The sequence below is a fragment of the Schistocerca nitens genome, chromosome 4, assembly GCF_023898315.1.
Source record: "Schistocerca nitens isolate TAMUIC-IGC-003100 chromosome 4, iqSchNite1.1, whole genome shotgun sequence".
NCBI lineage: Eukaryota > Metazoa > Arthropoda > Insecta > Orthoptera > Acrididae > Schistocerca > Schistocerca nitens.
Window position 1 is genome coordinate 756,680,128 of NC_064617.1, and position 24,143 is coordinate 756,704,270.

The 24,143-nt window shown below is 40.9% G+C and overlaps 2 protein-coding genes across 5 annotated transcripts in view; one reads left to right on the forward strand and one right to left on the reverse strand.

The window, feature by feature from the left end:
* Window positions 1-16,532, reverse strand: part of LOC126253049 (uncharacterized) — a 106,929-nt gene extending 90,397 nt beyond the window's left edge. The window contains exons 1-3 of one of the 3 annotated variants that reach the window (XM_049954127.1): window positions 16,515-16,532; window positions 15,058-15,162; window positions 12,786-12,922 (exon numbers count right to left, since the gene is read on the reverse strand). In XM_049954127.1, coding sequence (XP_049810084.1) covers window positions 12,786-12,922; window positions 15,058-15,115 — 195 coding nt within the window. In that variant the 5' untranslated portion in view covers window positions 15,116-15,162; window positions 16,515-16,532. Of the gene's footprint in view, window positions 1-12,785; window positions 12,923-15,057; window positions 15,759-16,514 lie in introns of those variants that run through there. The other 2 variants (XM_049954126.1, XM_049954128.1) reach the window with 2 other exon arrangements.
* The window catches only part of LOC126253052 (general transcription factor IIH subunit 2), a 135,717-nt gene continuing 127,978 nt past the window's right edge, over window positions 16,405-24,143 (forward strand). The window contains exon 1 of one of the 2 annotated variants that reach the window (XM_049954132.1): window positions 16,405-16,975. In XM_049954132.1, coding sequence (XP_049810089.1) covers window positions 16,914-16,975 — 62 coding nt within the window. In that variant the 5' untranslated portion in view covers window positions 16,405-16,913. The remainder of the gene's footprint in view (window positions 16,976-24,143) is intronic. The other variant, XM_049954134.1, reaches the window with a different exon arrangement.

Sequence of the window (24,143 nt, forward strand, 5' to 3'; positions counted from 1 at the left end):
AACATCCAGCAACATCAGCACTTGCAGAATTCAAAATAAAAAAAACAAAAACTATAAATTATATGGAGACATCAATTAACGGTCTGTTTCACTGCTGAAGTTTTTAATGTGTAATTCTAAAATACTGAATCTATGAAGATGCGGGTACAGTACAGGGTGTTAAAAAATAAACACAGACAAGAACAAAAATTTCTCACAGAAATAGCATAGAAAGCAATGGTGATTAAAGGGGCAGTTACATAAAAAATTGAGTTACATAACGAAGTTTGACGGAGTGCACATCAGAAAAAAAGACAATTGCAGAGCAATGAGAATGATGGCAATCATGAACAAGTGTGATCAAATTTAACACAACCAGAGAACATGTGTGGTGTACCATCAAATCTGAGCTACATCAGCATCAAGAGTGATTCATCTCCATTAGCTGCTGCACCAAAAAAAAAACACATTTACAGCTGGCACTGATTTGACCTTGAGGATCTGTTCAGCTATTGTGATCCAAAACTCTTTGTCAGTATCAAATGTATGAATGAAACTCACTGTCTATAATAGGAAGAGGAGTTATTGCTCTTTCTTCTTCTTGTGCCTGTTCTTGTTCCTTCAATAGGGTAGGCATTGAGGCAGTCTTAGTGGTAGTTGGTGGCAAGATGTGCTTCTTGACGTTACCACTCCCAGTGGGAGAGAATCTGTGTACCCAACTGTCTGCACCTGAGGTAAATCTACGTTCCAGTATAAACATGTGTTCCTAAATGTTTGTTTAGTGTATATCTCAGGAAGGATATGGGTACCAGCCCAGTATTTACCTAACCTGGTATGGGAAATCACCAAAAAACCACTACCAAGTTGTCCAGCTCACCAGCCATCATCATTAATCTGCAAGGTGGATTCGATTCAAGGCAGGTTCGCCTCCCCATGACCTGGGAGTGGCACTTTAACTAACTTGGCTTTCCAGGCAAGTCACCACAATAGCAAGTGGTGTTAGTGACTTAAACATATTTATGACTGTCGACGTACCTTTATCACAAATATCGCTATTTGTGATAAAGGTACGTCGACAATCATAAATATGTTTACTAATGTAGCATTCAGGTCAACATGATGGACATGTCATTGTTGTTCTTGTTGTTGTTGTTGTTGTTGTCTTCAGTCCTGAAACTGGTTTGATGCAGCTCTCCATGCTACTCTATCCTGTGCAAGCTTCTTCATCTCCCAGTACCTACTGCAACCTACATTCTTCTGAATCTGCTTAGTGTATTCATCTCTTGGTCTCCCCCTACGATTTTTACCCTCCACGCTGCCCTCCAATACTAAATTGGTGATCCCTTGATGCCTCAGAACATGTCCTACCAACCGATCCCTTCTTCTGGTCAAGTTGTGCCACAAATTACTCCCCAATCCTATTCAGTACCTCCTCATTAGTTATGTGATCTACCCATCTAATCTTCAGCATTCTTCTGTAGCACCACATTTCGAAAGCTTCTATTCTCTTCTTGTCCAAACTATTTACCGTCCATGTTTCACTTCCACACATGGCTACACTCCATACAAATACTTTCAGAAATGACTTCCTGACAATTAAATCTATACTCGATGTTAACAAATTTCTCTTCTTCAGAAACGCTTTCCTTGCCATTGCCAGTCTACATTTTATATCCTCTCTACTTCGACCATCATCAGTTATTTTGCTCCCCAAATAGCAAAACTCCTTTACTACTTTAAGTGTCTCATTTCCTAATCTAATACCCTCAACATCACCCGACTTAATTCGACTACATTCCATTATCCTCGTTTTGCTTTTGTTGATGTTCATCTTATATCCTCCCTTCAAGACACCATCCATTCCGTTCAACTGCTCTTCCAAGTCCTTTGCTGTCTCTGACAGAATTACAATGTCATCAGCAAACCTCAAAGTTTTTATTTCTTCTCCATGGATTTTAATACCTACTCCGAACTTTTCTTTTGTTTCCTTTACTGCTTGCTCAATATACAGATTGAATAACATCGGGGAGAGGCTACAACCCTGTCTTACTCCCTTCCCAACCACTGCTTCCCTTTCATGTCCCTCGACTCTTATAACTGCCATCTGGTTTCTGTACAAATTGTAAATAGCCTTTTGCTCCCTGTATTTTACCCCTGCCACCTTTAGAATTTGAAAGAGAGTATTCCAGTCAACATTGTCAAAAGCTTTCTCTAAGTCTACAAATGCTAGAAACGTAGGTTTGCCTTTTCTTAATCTTTCTTCTAAGATAAGTCGTAAGGTCAGTATTGCCTCACGTGTTCCAGTATTTCTACGGAATCCAAACTGATCTTCCCCGAGGTCGGCTTCTACTAGTTTTTCCATTCGTCTGTAAAGAATTCGTGTTAGTATTTTGCAACTGTGGCTTATTAAACTGATTGTTCGGTAATTCTCACATCTGTCAACACCTGCTTTCTTTGGGATTGGAATTATTATATTCTTCTTGAAGTCTGAGGGTATTTCGCCTGTTTCATACATCTTGCTCACCAGATGGTAGAGTTTTGTCAGGACTGGCTCTCCCATGGCCGTCAGTAGTTCCAATGGAATGTTGTCTACTCCGGGGGCCTTGTTTCGACTCAGGTCTTTCAGTGCTCTGTCAAACTCTTCACGCAGTATCGTATCTCCCATTTCATCTTCATCTACATCCTCTTCCATTTCCATAATACTGTCCTCAAGTACATCGCCCTTGTATAGACCCTCTATATACTCCTTCCACCTTTCTGCTTTCCCTTCTTTGCTTAGAACTGGGTTTCCATCTGAGCTCTTGATGTTCATACAAGTGGTTCTCTTATCTCCAAAGGTCTCTTTAATTTTCCCGTAGGCAGTATCTATCTTACCCCTAGTAAGATAAGCCTCTATATCCTTACATTTGTCCTCTAGCCATCCCTGCTTGTCCATTTTGCACTTCCTGTTGATCTCATTTTCAATATGTTTGTATTCTTTTTTGCCTGCTTCATTTACTGCATTTTTATATTTTCTCCTTTCATCAATTAAATTCAATATTTCTTCTGTTACCCGAGGATTTCTACTAGCCCTCGTCTTTTTACCTACTTGATCCTCTGCTGCCTTCACTACTTCATCCCTCAGAGCTACCCATTCTTCTTCTACTGTATTTCTTTCCCCCACTCCCACCAATTGTTCCCTTATGCTCTCCCTGAAACTCTGTACAACCTCTGGTTTAGTCAGTTTATCCAGGTCCCATCTCCTTAAATTCCCACCTTTTTGCAGTTTCTTCAGTTTTAATCTGCAGTTCATAACCAATAGATTGTGGTCAGAATCCTCATCTTCTCCTGGAAATGTATTACAATTTAAAACGTGGTTCCTAAATCTCTGTCTTACCATTATATAATCTATCTGAAATCTGTCAGTATCTCCAGGCTTCTTCCATGTATACAACCTTCTTTTATGATTCTTGAAGCAAGTGTTAGCTAAGATTAAGTTATGCTCTGTGCAAAATTCTACCAGACGGCTTCCTCTTTCATTCCTTACCCCCAATCCATATTAACCTACTATGTTTCCTTCTCTTCCTTTTCCTACTCTCGAATTCCAGTCCACCCATGACTATTAAATTTTCGTCTCCCTTCACTACCTGAATAATTTCTTTTATCTCATCATACATTTCATCATCTGCAGAGCTAGTTGACATATAAACTTGTACTACTGTAGTAGGCATGGGCTTCGTGTCTTTCTTGGCCACAATAATGCATTCACTATGCTGTTTGTAGTAGCTTACCCGCGTTCCTATTTTCCTACTCATTATTAAACCTACTCCTGAATTACCCCCATTTGACTTTGTGTTTATAACCCTGTAGTCACCTGACCAGAAGTCTTGTTCCTCCTGCCACCGAACTTCACTAATTCCCACTATATCTAACTTTAACCTATCCATTTCCTTTTTCAAATTTTCTAACCTACCTGCCCGATTAAGGGACCTGACATTCCACGCTCCGATCCGTAGAACGCCAGTTTTCTTTCTCCTGATAACGACATCCTTTTGAGTAGTCCCCGCCCGGAGATCCGAATGGGGGACTATTTTACCTCCGGAATATTTTACCCAAGAGGACGCCATCATCATTTAATCATACAGTAAAGCTGCATGCCCTCAGGAAAAATTACGGCCGTAGTTTCCCCTTGCTTTTAGCCGTTCGCAGTACCAGCACAGCAAGGCCGTTTTGGTTATTGTTACAAGGCCAGATCAGTCAATCATCCAGACTGTTGCCCTTGCAACTACTGAAAAGGCTGCTGCCCCTCTTCAGGAACCACACGTTTGTCTGGCCTCTCAACAGATACCCCTCCGTTGTGGTTGTACCTACGGTACGGCTATCTGTATTGCTGAGGCACGCAAGCCTCCCCACCAACGGCAAGGTCCATGGTTCATGTCATTACTGCTTAATATTAATACCTTTAACAGGTATTTCTGCCATTGGCTTGTTTTCCATATAGCTCACATGTGAAACCATATCAGAGAGTTAAGTAGGTTGCTCTGTTCCCGTAGGGTAATACGACGCTAAGCGATCTAGTGGTCTAAGGTAGTTCGGATTTATATAGAGTGTATCTAAGTGCCCGGCATGAATTTCTCCCAAGTTTCAGCTCTTTCTGTAACTCTGTGTGTGAACTATAGTTGTTTGCATAAGGGTCACTTTCTCCAGAATTGGAAACCAACAAAAAAATCCCCATGATTGGGAAGCCATATGTTATGACCAAACAGAGCTAAGGGCCTGCTATTTGTCATACTGACACAACTTTTTGTTTAGAACACAGAAATAACATAAATGAAGATGAGAAAAATTTTGTTATGACAATTTTCCCATATTTTAACAAGAAATAGCCAGTGAGTGAAAGGAACTACTCACTACCTACTGTTAAAAAAGGAGAATATTTAATTTGACAGTACTTTTTTGCAATTTTGTTCAAAGTTCACTGCTCTGTGATCTTCATTTACATAATTTCTGAAAAAGAGCGAGTGAGAGAAAGAGAGGAGGAGGAGGACGATGAAGAAGAATAAGAAGAAAAAGAAGAAGAAGTAGTAAGTAAGTAGGTAAGTTGTTAAGATGGTTAAGTTGCAGGAACAATGGATTTAGGATTTTTTACGTGTTTCCACTTCCAAAGCAAGTCGCCCTTGTAAAAACAATTCTACTACCTACACTACATTACAGATGGTGCTCAAACCTGGTCAAAGTTCATGCATCTCCTTTAGATACATTCTACAATAATTTCATGAAACCTGAAGATGGTCAAAGTTGGGAATATCTTCTAGATGGGTCACTTGACTCAGAATGACTAATGTGTTAGTTCATTTGCGACTATACACCACAATGTACATTTCACTATGTGATGCTGCGATAAAAACCACTGTAAATTATTCCAACAGTGTGGATCCATTTGAAGTTTAGAAAGCAAAGATGAGGTACCAGCAAAAGTCAAGCTATGAGGCCATGTCCTGAGTTGAACCATTATAACTAGGTTGATATGTGCTTTTTGGACAGTTTAAATGGGGGAGAAGGGACTAAACTACTGCCTGCTCATTGGTCTCTTGTTCCTATTAAAACAATTACACAATGGAAAGAATAAAACAAACGAGATGTACCGCACATTACTTGGGCGGGGGAGGGGGGGGGGGGGGACACCACCAAGAATGACAGAAGGGCTACAAACACTAGTATGGACAAAATAGGACAAGAAAACCACAGAGAGATGCAAGACACAATTAGAAGGGATTAAAACAAGAGAGCAGACGACTGTGGCTGGCTGATCATGAGAATAAAAAAAGATAAACCAGCCACTCTGTGACACATTAAAACCTCCGGCCTAAAAGCACTAGGCTAGAGAACACCGAGGGATGAGGGACATGCGCTAAAACTTAAATAGATTGACAAAAATCCACCCTCACATATAAAATAAAAAACTGAATCAGCCGATGAGGCGTTGTCGGTAAAAATTTACAGTAATGAGTCTGGTAGCTGAAGATTTGTCACAGGGCATCCAAAGCATGACAGCACAACAGAATATGGGACACTGTCAACCGGGCACTGCACCAACACCGAGGGGGGGGTCTTCACAGTGCATGACACAGCCGTGGGTCACCCAAGTACGGGCAGAGAGCCACAGAGTCCCGGCGAGAGGCCCGCATGGAGGTTTTCCACACATTCATAGTCTCCTTAATGGCACACAGTTTGTTCAGTTTGTTATGTGGACTGAGGTTATGCCATTCCATCTCCCAAAGCCGAAAAACCTTGTGCAGTAATACTGAACGCGGCTCAGTTTCAGAGATGCCAATCTCCAAAAGCGGTTTCTGCGTAGCTAGTTTGTCCAGCCTGTCAGCAGCTCATTGCCTGGAATGTTGTGTCCTGGGGTCCAGACAAACACCACTGAACTACTGGGCCGTTCCAGGCATAGACGGACTAATGGACGGTCGCTACCAAAGGATGGCACAGGTAGCACTGGTCAATATCTTGTAGGCTGCTCAAGGAGTCACTACAGATAAGAAATGACTTTCCAGAGCATGAACGGATGTATTCAAGAGCACAAGATATAGCCACCAGCTCTGCAGTGAAAACACTATGTTACCATCAGCCACTGAGCCATTGGTGTAAACAACTTCAGAGCCCCAATACATGTCAAGAATCGAGAGGAAGAGACAACGGAGAGCCACGGGTGGAACTGAGTCCCTAGGGCAATGCGAAAGGTCCAGACAAAGCTGTGGCCGAGGTATACACCATGGAGGCATATGCGAATGGACCCCGAGGGGAGGTGGTAAAGGGAAGTAATCTAGTTCACACAGAAGGCATCGGGTGCGAATTGCGATTGTAAGCCCTGACCTGGACTGCCAATGTGGGAGATTAACCGCCGTGGTTGGAAAAAGGAGACTGGAACTGGAATGCTCAGGAGAGCTACGAATGTGCGCGATGTAACTGGCGAGCAGTTGTGCACGCCTAACCTGCAATGGAGGGACTCCAGCCTCCACCAGTATGCTCTACATCGGACTCATCCTAAAAGTTCCCGTCGCCAGTCAAACTCCAAAGTGGTGCACTGGGTGTAGCAACCACAACGTTGAGGGTGCCGCTGAACCATAAACCAGACTCCTGTAGTCAAGTCGGCACTGAACAAGGGCTCTGTAAAGTTGCAGCAGTGTAGAGCTATCTGCAGCCCAGTTGGAGTTGCTCAGGCAGTGCAGATCATTGAGGTGCTGCCAGCACTTATGCTTAACCTGATGAAGGTGAGGAAGCCAAGTCAATCGGGCTTAGAAAATCAGTCCTAAGAATCAATATGTCTCCACTACAGTGAGTGGATCATCATCAAGGTAAAGTTCTGGTTCCGGATGAGTGGTATGATGCTGACAGAAGTGCATGACACACGATTTTGTGGCTGAAAACTGGAAGCTGTGGGCTAGAGCCCATGACTGTGCCTTGTCGATGGCTCCCAAAGCCGAAAAACCTTGTGCAGTAATACTGAACGCGGTTCAGTTTCAGAGATGTCAATCTCCAAAAGCGGTTTCTGCGTAGCTAGTTTGTCCAACCTGTCAGCAGCTCATTGCCTGGAATGCTGTGTCCTGGGGTCCAGACAAACACCACTGAACTACTGGGCCGTTGCAGGCATAGACGGACTAATGGACGGTCGCTACCACAGCTGCTGCTAGACCGTTAATGGCCATTAAAAATAGCGATACACTCAATACAGAACCTTACGGGACCCCATTCTCAATATGGGGGGGGGGGGGGGGGGGGGGACTATGGGAGGCACCAACTTGGACACAAAAGTACGGAGTGAAAGGAAATTTTGGATAAAAATAGGAGCGGGCCTAGGAGACCCCATTCAAGTAATGTGGCAAAGATATGATGTCGCCAGGTCGTGTCATAAGCTTTTTGTAAATCAAGAAAGATGGCAACCATGTGTTGGCGTCTGGAAAAGGCTGTTAGACTTGAGGAATACTACATTATCAGCGGTAGAGCGACCCTGGTGAAACTGCCCTGGCATGGAGCCAGTAGGCCACATGACACTAAGAGCTAACACAACCACCGACTCACCATACGTTCTAGCTGCTTACAAGGAATGTTGGTGAGACTGATGGGCCACAACAAGTGGGTTTTTACCAGATCTCAGCACAGGAACGATGATGCTCTCCCGCAATTGAGACAGGAATACGCAATCGCTCCAGATCCAGTTGAAGATAATGAGGATGTGCTGCTTGTAGTCTGACGAGACATGTTTAATCATCTGAGTGTGGATCAGATCTGGCCCGGCCCAGGAACTGTGTCAGGGCGATGAGGAGCTCCCACTCAGTAAACGGAGCAGTATACGGTTCACAGTGGCGTTTAGTGAATGAGAGGAGTTTCCCTTCCTTCCACCGTTTCAGGGTACGAAAGGCTGGGGGGAGGGGGGGAGGGGGGAGGGGGGAGGGGGGGGGAATAATTCTCCGGTGCAGAGGCCCAAGCACAGTGCGCAGCAAAGTGCACGGCAAGTGCATTTGCATCGGTAGATAACAGTCCATTTATATGAATGCCAGGGAGACATGTCAGTATCTGATATCCAAAGATACGTCTGATCTTCATCCAGACTTATGAAGGCGACATATGGTACCCAATGGTTGAGACGTACCTCTCCCAACACTCCCGTTTCCATCTTTTTACAAGTTGGCGAACGGGGCATGGAACCTTTTAAAAGCTATTAGGTGCCCCAGGGAAGGGTGCCGTTATGCCACTGTAGAGCCCGCCTATGCTCTTTAATAGCCTCAGCGATTTCCGGCAACCACCAAGGTACTGTCTTTCGACGCAGGCACCATAAGGAACAAGGGATCGCCTTTTCCGCCGCAGAAATGATCATTCTAGTGACCCATTCAATGACCACACTGATGTTACCATGTGAGGGAGATTCATCAATGACGGCAGAGGTGAAAGCTTCCCAGTCTGCCTTGTTTAAAGCCTATCTGGGTAGGCATCCGGGAGAATGACGTCAGTGGAGTGACAGGAAGGTGTAGAAGTGGTCACTACCACACAAGTCATCTTGCGCTCTCCAGTGGACATATGGGACAAGTCCTGGACTGCAAAGTGTTAAATCAATAGCCCAGTAAGCACTATGAGCCACACTGAAATGTATGGGGGCGCCCCAGTATTTACGAGGCAGAGGTTGAGTTGAGACGGTAAATTTTCGACATCTCTATACCGCGGCCAGTAAGCATGGTGCCACCCCATAAGGGGTTATGAGCATTAAAATCTCCCACACATAGGAAAGGTTTAGGGAGCTAAAGAATCAGTGCAGCCAGTATGTTCAGAGGTACTGCACCATCTGGGAGAAGATACACTGCAGACAGTTATTTCCTGTGTCGTCCTTATTCTGACAGCCACAGCTTCACAAGGAGTTTGAAGGGGCACAGGTTCACCACATACTGAGTTCAGCACATAAACACAAACTCCACGTGACTCACTATTATATTCACTACGGTTCTTGTAATATCCCCTATTGCCACAGAGGGCAGGGGTCTGCATCGCCAGGAACTAGGTTTCCTGGAGGGCAATGCAGAAAGCAGATGTCGTACCAGAAACAGTTGTCGTAGCTCAGCCAGGTAGTGGAAAACACCGCCGCTACACCACTGGAGGATGACGTCATCGTGAGGCTGTGAAGGCATGAAGCAATAAAGGAGGCAGTTTACACCTCAGGGTCATCTGCTGCCACCGACTGAGTACCAGAGCATTCTATATCCATTGTGTCTGAGGGTCCGGCGAGATCTAGGCCCTCAGCGAACACCAGAATATCCACCTCATCCTCAGACGCAGAGCTTGTAAGTAGTGGTGGTATGGGTGCTACCGCAATTTCCTTGTTCTTGGGGGGTCTTCCATTTAGATCTCTTGCGGCTCCTTGGGTAACTCTGAATGGGAGGGCTTCACTTATTCAGTCTTCTGGACTGAGAACGATCTTAAAACCATACAACCAGCTGCTTTTGGGCACTTCATCCACCGGCAGGTGTCCTCTTTCCCTCTGGTAGGAAACTGGGAAGGAAGGGACACAAGTGACCCCTTCCTAGTGAGAGTAACCAAAGAAGACGGACACTTCTCTGGCTGAGAAGTGGGGACTGATGTTCCCAATGGTTGGAGGGGCACTGCTCGAAGTAGGTGGTGCGGGAGCAACAGGCATAGGAGTGCCCCCCACCATCAAGGGGGCGGGTGTAGTCTTGTGGCCCAGAGGGCCAACTGTCAATGGCAGAATGGATGGAGCTGGAACCGTTGTTGTAGCGGCGGCATTGGACGATGTCATGCACACAGTATGTTCAAATTTCCTCTTAGCCTCAGTGTACGTCAGTCGGTCCACGATTTTCCTTTCTTTCTGTAGAATCCTGCAGACCAGTGAACATGAGGAATGTTTCTTGTCACAGTTGACATAGATGAGAGGCGAGGCGCATGAAGTATTTGGATGTGATGGACATCCACATGACACATGATGCTGGAATACATATGCCCGAACTTCCAGCACCTAAAGCACCGGATCCTGAGAGGGACATATGGCTTTACATCACAGTGGTATACCATCACCTAGCCTGTCTCGAGTAATTTATCACCCTCAAAGGCTAAGATGAAGGCACCAGTGGCTGCCTGATTATCCTTTGGGCCCCTATGGGCGTGCCGGACGAAATAAACACCTTGTCACTCTAAGTTGGCATGTAGCTCGTCATCTGAATGCAAAAGAAGGTCCCTGTGGAATATAATACCCTAGACCATATTTAAGCTCTTATGGGGCGTGATGGAAACAGAAACATCCCCCAGCTTGTCACAGGCAAGTAATGCCTGGTGTTTTTATCAAGACTGACCCAGATTGCATTTTGGACAATCCCTCCATCTCACCAATCTTGTCCTCTAAATTCTCCACAAAAAACTGAGGCTTCATCGACATGAAGGATTCCCCATCAGCTCTCATACGTATGAGGTACTGGGCCAAATAAGGTTTGCTACCATCCTTAGCCAGGTGTTCCACCCATGGTGTGACCAGGGAGGGGAACGATTTGGTGTCATACCTCTTCGCATAAAAGTTAGACCTCAACTGCTTAGAGATTGCTGGTGTGGGACCACCAGCAAGAGATGGCCTGTTGTCCGCCCTGATGCCGTCCACTCCGACAAAAGGCCCTCCCTATGGGCACCACCCAGCCCCAGCAAAGGCCACCTGGCAGGATGGCCATTGCCAGGAGTCCCGATGCCCCAGGGAGACGGGTATCTACTCCTTGGCATACATGGGGAGTTAAAGGCGTAGGCATCAGCAGTCAGGGGGCTACAACCAATAGGGTACATGGCAGCCCTACCACAACAGACTGGCTACCGTGCTGGATATGAGGTGCAAAGAAGTCCATGGTCATCATATGTGCAGAAAACAACACTGCACAGAGGATGGAGGAAAACACACCCAGTAATGTGTCATTGCCCAACTGCTGGAGAATGAGCAGAATTGCAAAGCCACGACGATAACAAATGCTGAAGGTCTCAGTGCACGATGGACACTATGCTTCATGTAAAGTGCCCTTCCCCAATTGGCTCGTTCTTTGGAAGAATTCTGGAGAATGGAGGTCTAACACTAGCCCTACAGGGGACCCTCACAGAAGGCCAAAATGTTTCAGACTCCTCTTAGTCACCTCTTATGACAGGCACGAATACCTCAGGCCTATTCTAACCTCTGAACCCACAGGGGGATATGTGCACTGCCCATGAAAGGCAAGGTTCCAAGTTTGCATCTCAATCCACACACAGGTTTAATCTGCCATGAAGCTTTCTGTGAAGACTCCATTTCTGGGTATAAAGATCAAATGAGTTCCTAAAATGAGGATTCTGACGACTTTTACAGTCTATGTTTCAGCAACAATACACAAATAACTTCTTTAAGAACTTATACTAGGCATATTTAATAGTATCATTTCCCTGCACCAATCTTAGTATGTAGCCTATAGAGCAACTGACATAAAAGACTTGTTTCAAAAAAGATTTTATACAGCAAAATTAAAATTAAATTATTATTGATGTGGCAAACACTACCCCTTCCCCTACCAAATACTTACTCCACGACTCTTTTACTGGCACTGTCTCATCTTAGCACTCAGTCCACAGAAATTCAAAGCCTTTAGCAAATGGTGCAATTTTTTTCTTTTTTCCAATACCCATCAACCTTTTTGACCAAACATAAACTGATCAAAAACAGTTCTGTATCACCTGCATATCTACAAACCTTTATGGGGTTGAGGAGAGAAGGGCGCGGAAGGGGGGGTCAGAAAATGAAACAATATGCTTCACGAAGAAAACCTCTATAATGAAATAAGAACATCTTCAGAAACAATTTCAGAAAATGAAAGAATATGCTTCATGAGGAAAAACCTCTATTAGGAAATAAAAACAAAATAACAGCCAAAATTGAGAATGTCGCTTCAAAAGTGGACATTTCTGCACACCTATGAAATCAAAAGCTACTACTTAACCAGTATTCAAAATCACACTACTACACAAAATACATAGTAATATACTGCAGCAACCACTTTTGGATCATTAGAAGTTGCCTATTTGCAGCAGTACTTAATTTTTCTGCTTCACTGATTAAAAATATTATCTACTCATGTTAAAGTTGTTTTGATCTCAACCACAACTCTATAAAGGTCTGCTCCCGTTCCTGTATTTCATTCCCACGATTAACAAAAAGTGACAGCTTTATACTTTATTTCAGTAACTGTACCAAGCAAAGAAACCACATACAATCAACTGGCAAAAGAATACAGCCATTTGTAACACAAGTATTCATAGCTTACCGATAAATTTGCCTTAAATGTGGGATTCTCACATTCTTGATTCTCCTTATGTTGTTGAAATTCTTCAATAAAATGAAAAACGTGGTGGCACGATCCACACACTAATACATCTAACTTTGAAATGTCATCCTGTGCCGCTGAAAGTGTCCAACAAAAAATAATTACTACGGTACATAGCAAAACACTTCGACATGCTTAAAACAACATGCTTAAAAAAAAAAAAAAAAAAAAAAAAAGATTCTCATTGTGGGACTGTATTTACAAAATGAGAAACAATTTTGTTTCTTGATATCGTGCCAACCGTTCAAATAAACTGGACAATAACACAATTGCATAAACAACTCAAATATGGCAAGTCAATAATAACATCACATCTCATTGAAATAAAACTGAAGTGATGACCACAAAACAATTTGCTACACCATCCTTTAACTGGTTCACTAATTGGGTATAGCTAATGTGTAGAATTTGAGAACGACGTGCATTGCCTCAGTAAAAAACAATGAATTAGAAAATTTGTTTATTTAACTCATTCTTACCTTTGTATTTCTCAATGTTGTCACACATTACACGCTGACAATGAGGTGGCAATTCACATTAACATCTCATTTCTTCCAGTTCTTAATATTCCTATAATTCACAGAATGTTCACTAACAGACAGTTTTCTTATAATGAAACACCCCTTTGAGGCACACCGCACTGTATCTTACAGTATTAGTGACTGAGTATGAGTGAGTGTTTTTAAAATCAATGTAATGACACTGTCAACAGATGAACATTAGCACAGCTGTTTATAATACCTAGATTCTAGGACATGCTCACAAATTCACATCATCATCCCAAAATATAAGTTGAGTGATAAGACTCCAACACTAAAAGCAGAAAGAACACATGAGAATTCAATCTGCTTGAAAATTGTACAGGGTAAAATTTATATTTTTTGTAATTTATGTTCAATATATGTTTGTAATATGTACCAAAATAATCATCAGAGGCTTGTCCGTTATCTAATGCCCGTATTTTTAATTTATCTTGCGACTGTTCTTCTTATAACTAAATTTCAATTAAATATGGTCCAAACTTGGTCATTGAACTACACTACAGATTAGTATCAGTATGTTACCACAATCTTTATTTCGCATTAAAAATCACTGGCTTTGCTAACTTAAAACCACCCTTCAACCTAACCTGAATATTGAGTGTCCCAGTAACACTGTAGCACACAGTTTCTACTATTCTGAATTGAGTTATGAACACGCTTCTTAAGCTGTAAAAATTAATGAAACACACATTCTCATTACCCATAACCAAACAGAAAAATAATTACAAGTTATTAACTAGTTCTTTTCCTAAGTTTAGGTTGACAACTCATGAAATAACCGGTAGGAATTCCATCTGGACACAAGATAATGAATGTAGTTAACCTGAGATGCATTAAGCTAAGATTGTTACGTGCGAACAATTTATCTACTTTTAAACCAGTCTGAGACTTCATTTGAACTGTTAATAACAAAGCAATAGGGGCAGTATCTCTCCTCCCCCCCCCCCCACACCACCACAAGAAACTTATTAGGCTACACCTTGACAACAGGTCTAGAAATGACATTATCAACACTATTATAAAGTATGTTGCAGCTTTACAGTAATATGCAATTATTTAATGTGTGACTCAACCACACAGTAAACAGTGCAAGAAATCTGGGCGAAAGAAAGGATAAAGTGCAAATGTTTGGCCGCCCACAGCATAAGAGAACTCAATCAGGAATTTAATACATGATGTTTCTCGATTAATATAGGCCTACATGATGAAAGAATATTGTCACTACGAGAAATTGCTAATAGGGCAATAATAAAGTACTGTTAATTTTTGTTCAAAGAATATCTCATAAATGCAACGATATCCATAGAGAATCATGACCACTAAGGGAGCCAGATAATAAATATGAGAAGTAGTATACATAACTAAAAGCATGTGCAATTAAAAAAAAGTTAAAAAAAATGAAAATGGAGGCATCTGTTACTATAGACCGTATTATTTTACGGATAGAATGGGTATAATTATAACAACAGTAATGATTACTTTCAATATTAACATTACAACGATGTTTTGTGTGAATTTCTCAAATACATACACAAATTTGTGTTTTAACAACTATTAAATGTGACATAAATATTGTAAATAGTACCGAGGAACTGGCAGTACAATATCGTCATTGGAAAATAATTTAAAGTAATTACAATTCTTGAAACACCGTAAAAAATGGTACGTACCTCTGATAAGTTTCGGGTTTTTGTTTACTCCCGCCGGATCTCCTCCGTCCACTTCCATCTCATGTATATGTAGACACTAAACAGATCTTCAAAACTTACGCAATTCTGCAATTTATATTAAATTTCGTTACTTATGACGTTATTTAAATAATGGAGCACTGTCAGAGTGTAGCAAATATGTAACTACTACACAGTACACAACACCACCGACGTTTAAAATTGCCACTTCAAACACAGCATTTCCTGAAGAGAGATATATAAAGGCTCTGATGTATTTCAGTCACAAAAAGCTTTTCTCTCATAATGATAAACAGCAACACAAACAACAAAACAGTCACCATGTTTTCATCTTCTGTGAAACACACAAAGTTCTTTTCAAAATATTTCAAACCTTATTCGTACACACTATTGAAGATAGGAACATCACTGCCAATGCAACGCAGGGGAGACAAGATGGCAAAACGCAGTATAACGACCTCAAATTCTTCGAGCACAATTACACGTCCAACTGAATATAAATTAGCATTTATATGGAAAATCACTTACTACAATATCGCCACAAACGGTCAATCCAAGTTAATTATTTAAAATCGACAAACAATCCCCATTTTTAATTGAACATCACTTCGTATTCCTGAACATTTGATACTGCGATCGCGTCGCACCGACTGCAGCGCCATCGTATCGTTTGGCGGGAAGCAATTTAGACGGCGATTTTAGGCAAATTATTAATTTAGCAGCCATTTATAAGAAGTCAAAGGTAGTTAGTGTAAAAATTCATTCTATCAAACACCACAATTAAGCCCTGGTGACGTAATGACGAAAGAAAGACGATGATCTAATATATCGATTGTTAAATTTCTTGTTGTTCGAGTCAAGAGTTTCGCGTGTCCAGACGCTAGATAGAGCCACACCAACCATCTTGCATCGTGCCAAATAGTCCCGAGTCCGTGTTCACGGATTTGCTGAGGCGGTGCTGTAAAGCATTTGTAACAAAACGTGATGTTCATTATGAAAATTCCAATTGTGCGTTAGGTTTACTGTATAATATTATGAAACATAAAATAAAAAATTCCTGAAACTCTTAATTCCCCGTACCAAGGTATTTTTTAAATGTTTGTGCCACAGTATCACGTATTAAGCTTTTTGAGAGACAGTAATACAAAGTACACATCCAGTTGAATTATAAGCCATTCATACTACCTATTGGAAGAAATGGTAAAAAAATATATACCTTCTGTCACCTATCGTGTCAACACAATAATGATCAATGTGCAATTCACTAGTACGTTATGCTCTCGAGTTATAAAATAACATCCGTTAAAAATCTTTATTACTAGGAAAACAATGTAAATATTGGGTTGTGAAAGCCATACTAGGGGGTAACTGCTTAAGTTACTACCAGTAAGGTGAAAGACAAAATTATATAAATCTTGAATATTGTATTGCAAACTTACGGCCTTATAGTGCAATACCAGTTATTTCCGAAATGCGTCGGTTCAGTCACTTCTGAGGGACACTTGTGATATGACATTAATAGCACTACTGCAACTTACAAACATTGCTTGAAGCAAAGCGAGCCGCCCTGAGGTTCGATATGCGCTTTGTGTTCTTTTCCGCCAAAGTGGCTATGCTCAGTACTTATTGCGTTGTCGTCTTGGTTATTCATTGTTAGTGGGAAAGTGTAATTCCGCTGTAACCAAGAAGAAGAAATACATACGGTTGTTACCGAATCAGTAGCGAGTGCAGATTATTTCGTGTGTAGTGATGCTTGTGCGTATGCTGCATCAAGTTTCTCAGTGATTGGTCCACCGAAAGGAGTTAGATTTGGAACGCCAATACTAGTACATCGTGAGATGGCTGAAGAAGAAGAAACCGGAAAGGAATATCGGTGGGAAACTGGATATGAAAAGACTTGGTAAAGTATATTGTTTTTCTTCCGTCGGCGACATTATAACAAAAAGTCAAGATACCCAAAGTTGTTCAATTACCGTTTGTTACTTTAATTGCATATCTTGTACTGTACTTATCTAAGGAACTACATACAGAGCCATTGTAAGTTAAAAATACAAACAGTAAGTTCACACTTGGGACTAACTACGTAGCTTCGGTTTTGTAAATTAAATATCAGTTTATCCATTTGTTGATATTTAGAATGCTGGAGAAGCTCAGAGTGGTTATTGTTTTCACGATACCTATAATTGTTGTGAGATTGACTTGATACGCATTTCGCCATACTGTTCCATTACTTTGGACGACAGTTATGAATATTCGTAAGAGCCAGTGTGCAGCATTTCGTTTCTGCTTGCCAGTGTCAATGAAAGATTCACACTGTTGTTGTTCTGTGTAGCCTATATCATTATTAATTGGGCTTATGGCTCAGAGAACACACACTCTGGCGTAGTTCTCTACACAAAAACAAAGTATTCACAGCAGGAGAACATACTATAAGGAAGAATATTTTGATGTAGACAGCTATTTGAACAACCACGTTTACTAAGAATTGCCACGCAATGACATGTACTCTGCATGATTGTAATCAATCATCACATTCTGAAAACAATTGAGAGTCATAAACACAATACTATTAGGAACATAAATGAAATTCATTGGATGAATAACTAAATTAAGTGAATGGGTTCATAAGCATCAGTTCACAAACTTAAACTATGCTTTAAAGGTGGTGTTGGCGTAATTTATAAATGCACTTATATACATCATCATACTGGTGTATAGTCACTGAGAAATGGTGATTATTTTAGGAACCTGTTGACACACTTCTTATGAAGCTATTTTATATTAAAAAAAAAAAACAGTGTGAATATGGATATAGTGTCACTGAGCAGCAGACATGCACCCTTAAAAGTAAACATAGCTACCAGACACATTCTTTTCCCACATTTAGAAAAGCATGCTCACCACACTTCGCCACTGTCATCCCCAGGTGCTGAGGCCCAACTGAAGTGAGTACTGGTCCCAGCCTAGGTGGATAATGGCAGTATACAAAGGATGTAGGATGGACGGGGGGGGGGGGGGGAGGAGGTGCTGTAGAGCTGACTGTAGGAATGCGCAGAGATGTGGTAGGACAAGATGATGGGCTGCTAGGTGCAACATCAGGAAAACTGAAGGGGGCAGAGAAAGGGAAATAACTGTGCTGGTGCTCTAAGGTGACAGAACAGTTGGTGTAGTGGGAGTGGGAGCAGGGAAGAGTATATACACAGGTAGAGAACAGGAACTAGTGCAAGTTGAAGCCAGGGGTTTAGAGGAACTAAGGAACAGTTGCAAGGAGAGCTCCCACCTAATGGGTGCTTTCACATATGGCCCTAACCTTGAGAGGTAGGAAGTCTGCCGCATGACTGGAGTACATGATAATGGGAGGATATACAGGACAGATTGGCATCTGTAGTGGTGTCAGTGTCGGTAAAAGAATATCAGTGACGGTTGCAGTGATTTGGCACAGCTGCTTTGTGTGTATGTACTTCACCCAATCATGTAATACGATTTTGTGTAAGTTATGTCTCTACGTCTACGGCAATGCATCATTGTTGTCACAATTCTATAGATGATTATTATTTTGCCTGGAGCCATTAGGGCTTCGCAAAACCACTACCAGCTGCCAGGGATTTTCTTTCACTGGCTCTACTATAAGTATGTCCTCCTTTAAAGGAATGTGAGCCATTAAGCAGAAGGTTGTTAGCAGAGACAGAATACGAAGACAGTGATATTGCTTAGGTTGGATGGTTGGCACAATACCACTATGGGTTGTTGGGCATTCTGTAATGTGTCCAATTCCACCCATCCACTTTGACCCATGATATCATCGACATTGCAGAAACCGTTAATTTCAGCTTTTCCAATATATGGTGACTATGATGTCACTACATACACACGCCAACAAATGCGAGAAACACAGTAACGTCTCACTCCAAAACTAAAATTAAACTAAAGGGACAACTGTGGGAAATTGGGGGTTTAGGGCGGGGACAAGCTAAATATACAACAATAAAAAAACACCACACGGTCCCAAAACAAACAATATCACCAAAAAAAATCAAAATTTCAACATTCTGCTACACCAATAGAAACCACAGAAATTGGACATTTCCCTAGACCTATATAGTTCAACTGAGCTGTGGAATTAGACATTTCCCTTGATCTATATACCTCAACTGCAGCTGTTGATACCAAAAAACCAACATCTGCAACTACAAAAAATGGAATTGAATATTTTCCCTTCGCCTATATAGTTCACCCGCAACTGTCGATACCAAAAGCCAACACCAACTACGAAAAGTTGAACCAAAACCCTAACCCCTCAACAACCCACAAATCGGACATCACAGTTGAAACACTCTCAACCTACCCCAATGCACAAAAAATCATAATTACTGTAGAATAAACATAAAACAAAAATTACTTACCAACAGCAGCATCCGGCAATACGATCTAGAATGGCCACCACACACACACACACACACATCCTTAAAAAACACTATCCACAACTACCACCCGTAAACCAACACCAAACCAACCAACAACCATCAGCTATGTTACAACTGTCACAACCAAACCTCAAATGAAGTGTTACACTCAGCACATACACTGTGTGGGGGTACCATCAAATGCAACAACACGTCATCTACAAACACAAGCAACTCAAAAACTCTGTGCCGTACTGACGTCACACACCACAACACCATTATGTCACAGGTCAAAGCGGACGAATGTAATTGGATGTTTCCGTTGACCTGGTTGTTGTTATACCACTCTGAATTTTTCAGTGCTTGATTGTGGATCGATTGCTGCTCATCACATAGAGGAGGCATTGAACATCAGATAGGCATATTTAAAAGTAGGCTGTTGTATGTTTCTTAGCTTACAGTGGTGAAGGACAGGCACCATACAAAAGTTTTCAGTTTTGATTATGCCACAGACAACTGCGGAAAATGCTTATTTGCTTGTGGCTTCAGTCTCTCAATACAAAATGACTGACTTTAAATAAAGATAACTGTTTCTGAATCTCAAAGTTTCCAATGGAACTCTGTGTTTTCACTGCTTACGATGCCCACCAACTTGCTTTCAACTGATGTTTTCTCAGCATTATAGTCTGATGCCCACCAACTTGCTTTCAACTGATGTTTTCTCAGCATTATAGTCTTCAGGTCTTACTTTTTAACTTATTATTTGCTCTGACTATGGAAAGTACTGGTTGAAATATCAACAGTTATGATAAGGATAGATTGCTGCTCACCTAAAGATGATATGTTGAGCTGCAGGCAGGCTCAATGAAAAGACAGTTACACAGCATATCACATGAGAACATGTGCACATCTTCCTTTCTTGTCTGAAGAAGGCTTGGGCGAAAGTTGAGTGTGTAACAGCCTTTTCATTGTGCCTGTCTGCAGCTCAACTTGGCATCTTTACGATGAGTAGGCTAGCAATGTATCCTTTTCATAGTCGGTGACATTATTTGCTCATTTATTTCACTGCCCTATCGTGCTTTTCATCTTCAGTAGTGCAACACATATTATTTACTACTTCTCTAACATTTGTTGAAAAATTCACACTGTAGCAGCCAGTAGACCTTACAAAGAAATTAGTATTGTCATGATGTCAGAAAATGCATACATTGTGTGGCATAACTAAGGATGCAAGGATTTGCAGTGGACAGAGTTAATAAATTTTAAATTGTATTTGTTTCATTGTGGATTTTCAGACTGAAATTCACCTTATGCCTCTTGTCATAATCATGTGAAACTTTTGCAGTGTCATCCTCGTCCCTGTTTGTGATTCCTTAACTGACTGTGTTGTTCGTCCCATATGACATCGGTAGCTACCAATGAATGTGACAGTAGAATCTACAGTTCTCAGTCCCAGTGCATATTCTCACTTACTAATGATCAATCCAGTATTGCCTCAAAGAGAACCTGATACAATTTGCTTATACTATGTCAACAGTGACCTCAGTTTATTTTCTACATCACTGCTGCTGATGTTAAGCACAACAATGATTTTCTGATTAGAGTCATCTTTAATGTGAATTTTTATAGCTAACACTTCACATGTTCTAGAGCCACTTCTCTACTTACAGAAAGTGATAAGTTCAGACATCTTGTTGTCTTATCCCCTTCATTGTTAGGCAAAACAATGTCTACTCTCTACTACACAATGTGTGACAAAACATGAAAGAGTAGTGTCATACAAAATAATGTTTCCTTTCACCTTTACACAGCCACAGATAGTGGTTTTTGTGTTTGCAGCATGTTGTAAACTTTGATAGTCCAGCAACAACTACAATAAATGTTTCAAGGTTTGTTGCAAAACTTGTTCCAAATGCAGTGTAAGCACAGCTTTGTGTACTCCTTTCAAGATGCTATCCAATACATTCAACTGATCTTCCACACCCTTTACTGTGTGTGACAGAAATACAGTATTGTTGGCAAACCTTACAGTTTTTATTTACTTATTTTTTCCTTTATTTTTTTTACTAAATTTCTCTTTGGTTTTTTGTAGTGTTTTTTTCTTACACATCTTCTACTAGGCCTTGTCCCTACATTCTTTCGCAAATAATTTGTGTTAGTGTTTTGCAACCGTGAGTTATTAAGCCGATAGTTTTGTAATATATTCATTTGTCAGCCCCCGCCCTCCTGAAATGTGAGGGTGTTTCACCTGTCTCATGTAGGTTGCATACCAAGTGGAATAATGTGATGGGTGGTTCTCCCAAAGATCTCAGTAATGCTGAAGTAATATTGTCTTTCTAGATGCTTTGTTTTGATATAGTCATATAGGCCTTCCAGTACTTTGTCAAATTCTTCACACTGGTTAATCACATCTCTGTGATTTTCATCTACTTCCTCTTTCTTGTTCCTGATATTATTTTCAAGTTTATTTCAGTTGCAAATTAGTAACGAGTGAATGCTCGTCAAATTTCTAACAGGAATATAATAATTCTGTGATAGTGGTGGAAGGGTTGGGTTGGGTTATTTGGGAAAGGAGATCAGACAGCAAGGTCATCGGTCTCATCGGATTAGGGAAGGACGGGGAAGGAAGTTGGCTTTGAAAGGAACCATCCCGTAATTTGCCTGGAACGATTTAGAGAAATCACAGAAACCTAAATCAGGATGCCGGACGCGGGATTGAACCGTTGTGATGGAAGGGGGCCGGGTGATGTTACCAGTGTGCCAATGTGTGCAGCCAGTCATGCTTGACAAGACTCTGCAGATACCAACAATACAAGCAGTACACCAAGGATGTGGCACTCTAGAAAGAACTACATTTGGCTGTTGGCTGTACCACAGCACACAACTTATTGAATATTTGACCCTGTAACTGGACTGTACAGTTGCCTGTGTGATAAGCATGTGAATGCAAGTGTATTAATTTCGCTACTTGGGAAATACAATAACAAATGACAACAGAAGAATAATGAATATTAAAAAAATTGTAAGACTTAACAAGCCCTCAGAAATAAGAGTATGTATTAACAAACAACCATCTTGGTATAGAAACCAGAAAGAAATGAAGTTTATTTATTTGGAGCATTTTAGGCTATGATTGTGAAGATTGGATGCTGGAAAAACAAGAAACAAAAAAAAAAGCGTTGGAGATAGGGATTGGAGAAGAACCATAAAAATGTCGTGGGCTGAAATAAAATGTAGTGACCAAATACTAAAAGAAATTAAAGAGAAAAGGGTGCTGATTACATGATGCAGAAACAAAAAATTAATTAATTAGGTGCCTAACTTGGCATAACAGCTTCATGAAAATCATCTTAGTAGGAAAAATCCCAGAATAGCCATATTACCAGTGGAATGAACTACACACCAATTTTTTATTTATTATTATTAATGTTTTATGATTTGGAAAGTCACAGAACACTATCTTTTCTATTGTATTACCAGATACTACTGATGTAATTGTGAACAGTATCTTTTCTGCTGCAGCTTCTGTATTATGTAAATATTTATTGCTAAAAATGTAAAAAATTGCATTTTTACGGGTTTTTACAAATTATTTACACGAAAACCCCCTACCAAAAACTTTTGAGAATTACACAAAATATTGTTAGGTTAATATGCTAGTAGTCAGTGGAAACACTGTGGGCAGTATTTTTGTGTGTAAAATGTTAAAAAATTTTCATTGTTTTCCATATATCGCATCACTGAATTTCTATTGTAAAATATGCATCTTGGCATCATTGTTTCTGTTTATAACGAATGAGTGAGGATTTGCACATAAATGATTCTGCATTGAGTTTTGTGTTTGGTTTGAACTTTTTGTTAGATACAGTGTCTGTGAGTAAATACAGTAGTGAAAGAGTGAGGGGTATGCACTATGAAAAAAGACACAAGAAGGTGGTGTTTAAGAAAGTGAAAAACACTTCACAATTGTTGGAAATCTGTCAGAGGTACTGCAAAAATATCTTGGTCGTCAAGTAACGGTATTAGCATCACATCCATTGTGCTGGAATTGCTACACTCACTACAAGAAGAAATTTGGTGACGACCCATCTGAGTGATTACAATCACCCGAATGTGAAACTGAAGAAGACAGTGCAGATGTTTATATTCCTGGGTGTGAAGTTCTTGATGCATTGAATATTAGCATTTCTGCTGTAGCCCTTACTATATCCGCCCCTTAAACGCCCAGGAAAGGTAAGAAGCTCAAAAAGAAAATAGTATCTAAAAAGAAAAGTGGAAGAGATTGAAACAAGTTTTACACGAGCAACTTTGTCAAAACTTTGTGAAGTGTGTAATGTAGATACACTTGGTGCAGAACCTGGAGCTAGTGATATGTGCACAAAGTGTGACGTGTTTCTTCAAAACTTAAATACTGCTATCTTAGCAGCCACCTATACTGAGAAGATGCAGTTACTGACACTGATATCAGGTAGCTATTCTAAGCAGCAGATACAGAAATAAATACTCACTTCCCCACATTATTTGATATCAAAAGCTCATAAAATAAAGAATGAGAAAGGTATTTGGGCCTGCCCGGATTCTTACTGTGGGCGTCCGTTGGAAGAAGATAAATATTATACGCCACTGTTGCTCTGTAATATCAGCTGGGTAATGACAGAGATTGCA